The sequence below is a fragment of the Triplophysa dalaica genome, chromosome 4 (genome assembly GCF_015846415.1).
Source record: "Triplophysa dalaica isolate WHDGS20190420 chromosome 4, ASM1584641v1, whole genome shotgun sequence".
Lineage (NCBI taxonomy): Eukaryota > Metazoa > Chordata > Actinopteri > Cypriniformes > Nemacheilidae > Triplophysa > Triplophysa dalaica.
Genome location: NC_079545.1, coordinates 19894191 through 19905423, shown reverse-complemented (window position 1 = coordinate 19905423; position 11233 = coordinate 19894191). Strand labels below are relative to the sequence as shown.

Sequence of the window (11233 nt, the reverse complement as noted above, 5' to 3'; positions counted from 1 at the left end):
ATGCACATGGGATGATATTTTGAAACAGTGAGAAGACACAACTGCCCAGACTGGACATAATGGGATTCAATGAAAGACCGGGACAAAGGACAGATGTATGGGTTGGATTCTCAAAACAATACCGGTCCGAATTTTTACTGAGGAGAAATGCCACAGAAGAGCAGGATGGAGATATGACTCAGACTTTCAGTGACCCATGGGAATGAAGAGGGCAGGGAATCTGATAGAGGGCTTGAGTGACAAATTACAATGTCCACCTGTCACTATGAGTTACCTTAATGAGGGGTGCAGTTTAAAAGAGGGACGGAACGGCCATGAGTCCCTGCAGCAGAGAGAGAGAGACAGTGGAGGAAATACAGAGTGTGTCAGAGCTCAGAGTCAAGACAAGGTGATGCAAGTTTCATGTCAAACCAAAAGTTCAATTTGTTTATAAGAATGAAAGTCAAAATTTGAGGTGGTGCTTACACATAGATCAGTTTACATCAGTTTATCATCTCCATTATTTGTAAGTTAACAATTTTAAAATGTATGTACTTCAATTTTATTAGTTAATACTGTGTTGTAAAAATTGTCAAAGTGCTTTTTTAAGACTTTTATTAGTTAGATATTTTTAAAACCAATTGACAAACATAAAGGGCGACTAATAATAATGAATCCATATTCATGAATCGGCATATACTAGAAGAAACAAGTGTGTGGAATTACATTCAAGTCATTTTAAGGCATGAAAAATGATCATCACAGGAAAAAAAGTTTTACATATGCTATTTTAAGGCATAAAGATGAGTTTTAAGTGATACAAATATTGAATGCAGACACTTTAAAAACAAAAGAACTGCTCCGCACCTATTGTTTGGATGCATGAGCTGATAAAAATGGTTGGTCTAAGACAGCTGTCATTGCTGGTTACTGCTCATTTAAAAGCAAATGACAAAGATCAGGTTTACTAGACCTTGGACACACATATTTTCTAAAAGTGGCCCCTGAGAGTCATAATATGAGTACCCGTGGTATATACTGTAATTTAAACCCCGCTATAGTACGGTCAAAGACAGACAGCACAAGCACCAGAGAGCCCAAGCGTTTTTAAAAATCATCATAAAACAAATGCCACGCACATTTGTCCAGCACGTACAGCGTTTAACCCTGTATTTGACAAACAAAAACTGCAAATATCACGAAGCAAGCGCAATCTGTGCTTCAAGAGCATACAAATAGGCTCCTCACATTACTCCCTGGAGATTTTTAAGATGCTGAAGGGGGGCTACACCAAAACCAGCAAATGTCTATTTGATGTAACGATTTCCTGACCATTGCTTGGTTCAGTGGTGCGCATAGCTGTGTCCTAACCAGACCCAACACAACAATTTTCCAGCATCCAGTATTTTTTCCATTCAAACTGAAGGTGAAATCCAGTATGATGTTACAAAATAACATGTTATGTCATTTTTTGCTAATGCATCTACCCATCCATCCATATCTATAGCCGCAGTCATTTGTCTTGTATTTATCATCACCACAGAACAGGAGGAAGAGAGTGCGTGTTAAGCATTTAAGATGAAGTGTTTCCATGAGAAAGGTTAGTGGTTAGGGTGGAGGAAGTGGTGTATTCAACCTGACACTGAATTATGGATGACATGTTAATAACTACCAAGGGCAGATAGACATTTATAGGAACTGAGATCTTGTGACAAAAACAAAATTATGACATTCCACCAACTGGGGGCGCTGTTGTCATTTAATCATTCTCCATATGACGATCTCATAGGGAACAAGTAGGCTGGAGAACAAATGGCTCATATAGAAACGATGGAGGTAAGTGAAAATACAATCGATTGATAACATTGGCTTGCTGTGTCACTGCAAGGAGAGGCCACACCAAACAAACATGTACATTTGTTTACAGATAATTGATGACCTCGCCGCATACGTCAAGTATGAAAAATAACACAACCTGCAACAGAGCAAGTCAGCGCTGCATTGACATATCTGCAAGGTTATTTGTCTTTGAGATTATGTGGGATGCAAACAGAGCTTATCAGACTGTTTATATTGATCCAGGACATTCAGCAGACAGGCAGTAACTCTTTGGTCATTCTGATAGACACATACCAGGAAGCACATAAAGAGGAAAAGTCAGAGCACATTCTGTTGTCCTTGGACAAGGCCACTCTAATGTGGAAGAAACGCTTGAGTGGGGGCAGAAATTACTTCTTGGAGACACTTACTGTCATTCTAGTGGGCAGATATATAATGTGATTCAAGTAAATAATTGCAAAAAGCCTCTCTGAGAATGACTGTAACAGAAGTTATGCTGCAGGTAACATCTAAAGTGTGGAATTTTTAGTGTGAATGTATAAAAATTGTGTGAAATTTATTGCCATCTAGTGGTGAGGTTGCGAATTGCAACCAATGGTTAACTCCACACCTCCTGTCGTAGCACTACGGTGACTGACACAGGACTAAGATGATTTCACATATTCGCATCTTTGCCGAAGGAGATAACTTATTTATGAAACGCTCTCTGTGGAGCAGTTTGTCCGTTTAGGGCTACAACAGGGTGAATTCCATGTAAGGGGACCCGCAGTGTATGTAGATAGAAATAGCTAATTCAAAGGTAATGAAAATATAACTCTTCATTATGTAAGGTCTGTATATACATCTGACAGTCATGTATATTATATTTAATTTCTGTCAATAGATCCTCTAAAAAATGACACAAACCAAAACCATGACTGACCAAACGTTAATTTCTCTCGAATCTAATCTCATTTTAAAATAAATCTCATATAAATGACTGAAAGCATAATCTAAATGATTGATGAGTGTGTTGGAGTCGCCTTCTCCTCAGGGCACTGCGGAGGATAAACTTCTAGACAGAAATTGTTCCAAAGCTTTCAATGCAGCACTCATACAGCCAGAGAATAACCGGCTGAATCATGCTACTATGGAAACGTATGATGGCAGCAGGAGAAGTAATGGGGGACTATTAGCACACCTTCCTATTCAAACAGATAGACATGACGTTTGAAATACCACGCTGTGACCTTGAATGCGGATAGAGAAAAAAGCCAAAAAGACGTTTAATAGATTTCAGCCTCTTTTGAGGAAATGGAGGGTCATTTGGGTATATGTGGCATTATTATAGATTTCCATTTAGTCATACTGTAAGTGATGTTATTATATAATATAATGATATATATATTATATAAGTTTGACGATTTTGCGGGTCACAGGGAACAAGTGTTTGGATCACTTACATGAGCAGACTGCCTGGTGCAGACATGGATCTCTCTTCTCTCCTGCTGGGACACTCAAATGGATTCCCAAAGGAACGCTTCCTTAACATGGCTTTGACCAATATCTAGAATACCACATGAGGGAAGAAATAAGGATATTTTGATATACAGAAATCAATTAATTTTGAAGCCAAAAAAATCTCTCTATCGCCATCTCTGTTTGAAAGATAAAATTGCAGGTCCTTCTATTTACGTAGGCGGAAGACAAATGACGGTACACTGGCAGGGCTCAAAGATCAGTGGGCCATTCGGCTAAGTGAATCTAATTTTTACTTGCCGTGCCAAAATTTGCACTGGCCCCACCACAAAAAAGTATTAAATTATATCTAGCTATTTTTGTTTTGTTTTTTACGACGCCGTTTTAGTGCCACGTTAAAAAGAGAGAAAAAAAATCCAAGATTTCGAGAATAAAGTGGAAATGTTACGAGAATAAAGTGGAAATGTTACGAGAATAAAGTGGAAATGTTACGAGAATAAAGTGGAAATGTTATGAGAATAAAGTCGAAATGTTTCGAGAATAAAGTCGAAATGTTTCGAGAATGAAGTGAAAATGTTACGAGAATAAAGTCGAAATGTTACGAGAATGAAGTCGAAATGTTACGAGAATAAAGTCAAAATGTTCCGAAAATAAAGTTGAAATGTTACGAGAATAAAGTCGAAATGTAACGAGAATAAACGTCGTAACACGTTTCTTGTTTACGTGAAAGTTGTAGTTTAAGAGTTTAAGTTATTTTTAAGCACGTCATCTGAACCAGTGAGTTAGTTCTTAGTTCATGTCTGATTTTTTCTTCTCAATAAATTCAGTTTCCTACATAATCGCTGCAGTGTCCTTTTACTAATTATAACTCCGTGATGATGCGCCAAAAGACAAAGAATTTCCTTAATGCTAAATCCTAATCTAAAGTAGGATTTAACCTAATCCTCCACAGCCATTGATTCTAGCAATTCTCTAATTTTTCTCAAAAGATTTCGACTTTATTCTCGTAACATTTCGACTTTATTCTCGTAACACTTCGACTTTATTCTCGTAACATTTCGACTTTATTCTCGTAACATTTCGACTTTATTCTCGTAACATTTCGACTTTATTCTCGTAACATTTCGACTTTATTCTCGTACATTTCGACTTTATTCTCGTAACATTTCGACTTTATTCTCGTAACATTTCGACTTTATTCTCGTAACATTTCGACTTTATTCTCGTAACATTTCGACTTTATTCTCGTAACATTTCCACTTTATTCTCGTAACATTTCGACTTTATTTCGACTTTATTCTCGTAACATTTCGACTTTATTTCGACTTTATTCTCCTAACATTTCGACATTTCGCCCTGCAGTGATATTTCCCATAAAATCTTACCCGACAGTTTAAATTATAAATCATAATTATTAACTTACTGTTGCTCATTAACTCATTTTTGTTCATTTTGGATTTTTTTTTTTACAGATTGCAGCTTTAAATCGTTCTTTCACAAAATATGTATACACATTTACACTTACCACAGCTGACAAGCTGGGAATAAACTTCACAGAGTTCTGCACCTCCTCTTCAGTGACCTCCACCACAGTACAATGCTCCTCCTCTAAAGGCAATGGATCGGCACCATCCTGAGTTACCCATGGGTCCACCTGTAGACAAACAAATGCACGTAGCACACATAAATTCATCCATTCACTGTTTCCTCCATCACTTCATCCGTTCATCAATTGAAAACGCCATGGAAATGATTAAAGCAATATAATGTCTGTCCTTAAAACACAAAGATAGTCAGAAGGACATGAGGGTAGAGTTAATGTAGGGTGCGCAGCTCTGATTAACGCGTGCTCTGGGGACCGTTGCTTTAATGGGAGATTTTCAGGGTAATGACACGCAGGCAGGAGTCTCTTGACGGCCGAGCATGTGTGTGTGTGTGCTAATTATTCACATTCACTGTCACACAGAGAAAGCAGATGGAAGTTTCCAGAACTGATTTTTTTTCTATGACATAGTGTCAAAAGAAAAAACAATAGCTTTGATAGAAACACTGCTACCACTGAGAGACCACAGCGCATGATAATGTCACTCTTAGAAAATGTGTATTGTAAAGTGATGAATGTGCAGGCATAGTGCACTCTGAGTTACAGGGATAGTTCACCCCAAAATAAAAATTCTGTCATCATCACCCACCCACTCGTAATTTTAAACCTGTATGACTTTATTTCTTCTGCAAAACACAAAAGAACATATCTTGAAGAATGTTGGTAAAAAAACCGTTGGTCCCCAATGACTTGCATTGGTTTTGTGTCCACACAATAGAAGTCAATGGGGACCAACGTTTTTTTATTACCAACATTCTTCAAAATATCTTCTTTTGTGTTCTGCAGAGGTAAGAAAGTCATAGGTTTGAAATGACAAGAGGGTGAATCAATGATGACAGAATCTTCATTCTTCAGTGAGGATGCATGACAAGAGTAGTAGCACAAATTAATAACACCAGCCCTCTGAGGTAAAATATGGAAGAAAAAGATTAATTTCTCTGTAAACCTCTGAAACTACTCCACTCTCCACTTCAGAACCACTCCGCTGCATTCCACTGAAACTTACTTTGATCTCAGGAATGGTGATCCTGGTGTCTGGGTTTTTGTCCAGCATTCGTAAGGTCAGGTTCTTCAGTCCCCCGCCTACAGCTGGACTGAGACATCACAGAAACATAAGCAGAAGCTGAAGCAGTAAAACCAAGGCATCTGATGGCATGGTCAGACAATGACAGCATGGTTTTATCAGAAGTGAGATACACAACAGACATCTTCTGTAAACATCACGGGGGCTGAACTTACAAACACGCGGTATAGTTAACTTGAGTTAGAGCCTGACTTACCGGAACTCTCCTAACATAAACAAAGGGAAGATACATAAAATGATCACTTCAGTTCTTAAAACAGACTAAAAGCACTGATGCTGCTGAAGAGTTCCTATGATAAGTAATACAGTATTACAAAGAAATGTGTCATATCTTTCCCATCCGAAGGTTCTACAAAAAAATTCAAACTGATAAAATGAGTCATTAACTCATTTGCCGCCAGCCTCTTTAAAAAAAAGTTGCCAGCCTACGCCAGCATTTTTTTAAACATTTTCACCCAACTTTAATGGCTCACAGTAAATTTTCTGTAAAGAATATATGGACAAACAATATGTCAAATATGAGTCTCAGCTTTTAAACAATTGAAAACGTATTCTTCTATCTTCATTTCTTCATTTTTTATCACTCCGTAGATGTGGTTAGGTTTCTTCAAAAATGCATCATTGTGATTAAACAGCTGAGATAATTAACGTTTTTTGTCAAAGATTCCGCCCAGATTACACTCAAAACAATCATTAAAAAACGTTAAAACATATACGTTCTAGGTTCTGGGATTCTGTACTTTTTCCCAAAGGTGTGTAATAGCGCCACCTGCTCTACAACAGTACAAACACTGATTGCCGTAAAAACTCGTCTTTGGCGGGGAAGCGTTTTTTTTTTAAATGATGAGATAACTCGTCAATGGCGGTGGAAGAGTTAAAGAGATTGAGTCACTATTTTTGACCCTCATGTGGTTTAAAACCTGTATACGATTCTTTCTTCTGTGGAACACAAAAAAATATATTTAGAAAAATGTCTGGTTTTGTGTCCAATACCAAAGAAGTAAAAAAGAATATCTTAAATTACTTCATGAAGTTCATATAAACTATAGTCTATCATTATTTCATGACTTTATGTCATAAACAAACACCAGATGACATCAGGCCTTACAAACGCTTCACAATGCATATATTGTTCTCTCATTCAAACACACCTGCCGCGAGCATATGCAAATATCCTAAATAAACCCAAGCAGACGTACAAAGACCATTTATCCCACATCAGCGTAAACACAAAGCTCTGTGACATTATCCAGCTTTGTTATCTCTCTCCTGCAGGAGACAGTGAGGGCGACTTACATCTCGGGAAACTCCACATGCTTGCTCTTGATCTTATTGTGAAGTGCCAGTATGTACTCGTCAATAAACGGGCACTGGAGGACAAGAAAAAGAAAAAAGAGGATGAGAGAGAAAGGTAGGTGATAAATATCATAAATCAAGTGTAGTGGTGCACTTTCAACAGTTTGTCTGTCCGTTCTAGATTGCATATATACTGTATACAGTACATAATATAGAGCAGTGTATGTTTATAATGACATATACAGTGCTTAAAGGTCCAGTGTATGAAATTTAGCGGCATCTAGCGGTGAGGTTGCGAATTGCAACCTATAACTTATTCCACCCCTCCCTTTGGAAGCACTACGATGGCTGACACAGGACAAAGATGTCGTCACGTTTTTGCTTCTTTGCCGAAGGAGATAGCGCAACGTGAAACGCGCTCTGTAGAGCAGTTTGTCCGCTGAGGGCTACTGTAGAAACAACATGACGAATTCCATACAAGGGCACCCGCTGTTTATGTAGATAGAATTAACTCATGCTAAGATGATTAAAACATAACGCTTCATTATGTAAGGTCTTTTTACACCTCTGAAGACAGATATGTATATAATATTGCATTTCTTACACACTGCACCTTTAAGACAGGCAGTCTAATAAAGTTGTTAGCACTGTATATGTTAAAAATTTGTACAGAAGCAGTTCACATACAGCAGAATCTTACCTTGCCATACACAAAACAGTAGAGGGTCACTCCCATAGCCCACACATCTAGAGCCTGCAATGGTTTAACAAACACATATAACTTTCTGTTAGGAAAAAACAGCTATGATCACATAAAGTCTAATATTACTGGAACCTTTGCACCTTGGATAGGTTTGTTAGATGAATCTGTTGTAGTGTCAAATAAATAAACCCTTCACCTTTAATTATAAAACAATAATTAACTTTAACCCGAAGCTGACAGTTCTACTGACTCCTTTGACCTCTCTATATCACTCTAATTCAACAGCTCATTTGCATATCACATTTACATACCCTACAGATCACACCCGAAACATATGATATTTATCTCTTTGCATATTTAATGGCTATGCTGATGACCACAACACAGCCTCGATTACATGAAATAAAGCAAAACCATGAACACAGACACACCTTTCCACTAAAGTTCTTGCGATTGTCTGACAGCGTCTCTGGGGCCATGAAAGCAGGAGTACCAGCAGTGCTAGAGAGCAAGGCATCGTTCCCCTCGAACTGGTTACTGACTCCAAAATCAGCAATCTTGACATGGCCGTCATCTCCAAGTAACAAATTTGACGGTTTGATGTCCCTGTGGACGATCTTCTGATAGTGCACTGAGAAAATCAGAGAGAGGAATCATTTGTTTAAGCATAATATTATATCACACATGCATACAACCACAGAAAATTAAGAGACCATTCCAAATGTTCATTTAACCAGCATTTTCTAGATGAACTGTGGTCATTCTAGTCCAGTGTCTGTTGAATTTCAACAAAAACTAAACCTCAGGAGTGACAAAGAGCTTTCCGACCGGATAAGTTTATGAACAAAGTTCCGGAACAAGTAAAGAGGGGGAAGAAGAAGTTTTCCCTCCGGCCATTTCCCCGATCGCATTCACACTGGCAAAATTGACTTTTTAGTGACGTAAGTCAGTCGACAGCAACGTCATTTAAGCACGTCCGTCGAACCATACAGTATATGTATCTTTGCGTCGAAAAACAACCAAACAGAAGTTCGGCCAATCAACTTTCGCTTATGTCACTGGTAGTTCCTATCCTGCTGGTTTAGACCCTGCTTCAGAGAAGGAGCTAAAGTTTTCCTCAAAAAAGGTCCTCTGAAAAAAAAGGTCTGGCCTGTTACACAAACAGCTGGTCCTTCTGGCAAATCGTCCCAGAACTATGAAATTTTTCAAAACTATGTTTCGTGACAGGGATCCAATTCCTTTTATTGGGCAATTCTCCCGGAAAAGCATGGCAAGGCGAAAGAAATAGCCCGCCCACGCACCAACCGTCGACCGAGACCCGCTAATCATGAAGATTGGCTGCTGTGCGTCAAGATTGGCTGCACTGTTGGGCATGCAGCTGTGGCACGTTACGCTTGTGATAAGGAGGTTAAGGTGTGTCCGTTTGTTCAGGGCATTTCAGTGATGGATGTTATATAAACGTTGGATATAACGGTTTAAAACCGATTGATGGAGCGGTCCCAGTGCTAAAAGATGCCAGACATTAACCGCATGTAGTGAAACTGAGTCACATCTGTATTTTCTTGGCAATCGGCGCGTACGTGTATAATGTAAACAACAAAAATGTATAGTTAATCAATAATTATGCAGGGATAATGTGATGATGTAGGCTATTGTGTGCTTGTGATTTTGTTCCTCCCCCCTCACACCACCATGAGATCGTATTTTTCTGGAAATAATCGTACAGCTGTATCTATATTTTATAAACGTGATTAAACAAATACTCTTCAAAAATACGAAGTCTGCAATACTACTCTACAGGTCCTCAAGATTAATATGAGATTGGCAGAAACTGTGTGTGTTATGGTAGCTTTAAAAGTGAATATGAACTTGTTTTCTTTGCGGTACTTGATATAGAGAATATAGAGCATCATTTCTGTTATTTTAACCTGTTTCTCCAGTTTTCATTTTCTGCAAATAAATGCAAATAAAAACGATTTTTTAATTTATATTTGGGAGAAATATTGTAAGTAGCTTACAGAATAAAACAAAAATTATAATTTTACCTAAACAAATACCTATAAATGGCTGCAGCTGTATACCGAATGAGTATTATGTAGAGCTATTTTCAAAAGTGGAGGGTTTTGATAAAAACATGCAAAACCAGAATCTCATCTGGAAGATTTGCTTAAATAAACAACTAATTTATCTTCGAAACATTAAATTCAGAAATGATTTTTTTACGCATAATATAGCAGATATTTCATGTATTTAATGAGAGTTCTATTTTTCAAAAGCAGAGTTTTTTGATAAACTCAAATAACAAAACCAACATATTTCACAAAATAAATTCACCTTATTTATCACTAAGATAAAAAATGTGATTATAAAACACATGCAAAACCAAAAAGTCTTTCAAATAACAACATAATATGTATGACAAATACAGCAAAGCACATACATGTAGTGGCCTCAAAACAGTTAAAACACTTAACATGAAAAATATATTATATTCTAGGGGCCCTATCTTGCACCCAGCGCAATTGACTTTGTACACCGACGCATGTGTCATTACTATTTTGTACCCGCGCAAAGCGCGCTTTTCCCTCCACAGAAGCACATCGCTAAACTAGTGAATGAACTTGCGCTCCCTGGGCGGTTCAGCGCAAAAAAGGAGGCGTGTTCCGGCGCAAACAATCCCTGGTGCTATTTTGCTGTTCCATTAAACAATTGCGCCACTGACCAGAAAAAACCTAGTCTAAAGTCAGTGGCGCGTTGCGCGTTGTTCATTATGCTATTTTAAGGGCGCATGCTTGACCATAATGTATAGCGTGCACAACGCGCATACACTTTGCTCATGTAATCTACACAGATGCAACAGTTATTTTTGCAAATCATAAATTGTTACACTAAAAAAATATTAACACATGAGATGACGGAAATCATTGTGGTGTGCCACGAAGATGTGAAAAAATAGGCATAAATCTAGCTTACAAATTATTCAGGCTAATTGTAGTAATTAAGGATCAGACCGGTTTGCCCAATAGTGGCAATAAGACACATATGTATATAAGGACATCTGACAAATTGGTTTGTCCGTCAAGAACCAGGAAAAAAAAATCGACTGAAAAACTGAAAAAACTGAAAGACTGAAAAAAAAGACTGTGAAATCACCTTTACCATAATGTAAGTACATTAAAAACCTTAGTCTTCAACTTACCAGTTAAGTTGAGCGTGCTCATATTTTTGCGCCTGGTAAATACGCCATAATAATAGCAATCCATAATGGAAC

The 11233-nt window shown here is 37.8% G+C and overlaps 1 protein-coding gene across 3 annotated transcripts in view; it reads right to left on the bottom strand.

Annotated features, from left to right (window-relative positions):
• Window positions 1-11233, bottom strand: part of camkk1a (calcium/calmodulin-dependent protein kinase kinase 1, alpha a) — a 70041-nt gene that overhangs the window by 3268 nt on the left and 55540 nt on the right. For 2 of the 3 annotated variants that reach the window (XM_056745552.1, XM_056745553.1), the window contains exons 10-16: window positions 8394-8593; window positions 7960-8013; window positions 7260-7333; window positions 5886-5973; window positions 4802-4930; window positions 3261-3364; window positions 275-322 (exon numbers count right to left, since the gene is read on the bottom strand). In XM_056745552.1, coding sequence (XP_056601530.1) covers window positions 275-322; window positions 3261-3364; window positions 4802-4930; window positions 5886-5973; window positions 7260-7333; window positions 7960-8013; window positions 8394-8593 — 697 coding nt within the window. The remainder of the gene's footprint in view (window positions 1-274; window positions 323-3260; window positions 3365-4801; window positions 4931-5885; window positions 5974-7259; window positions 7334-7959; window positions 8014-8393; window positions 8594-11233) is intronic. The other variant, XM_056745554.1, reaches the window with a different exon arrangement.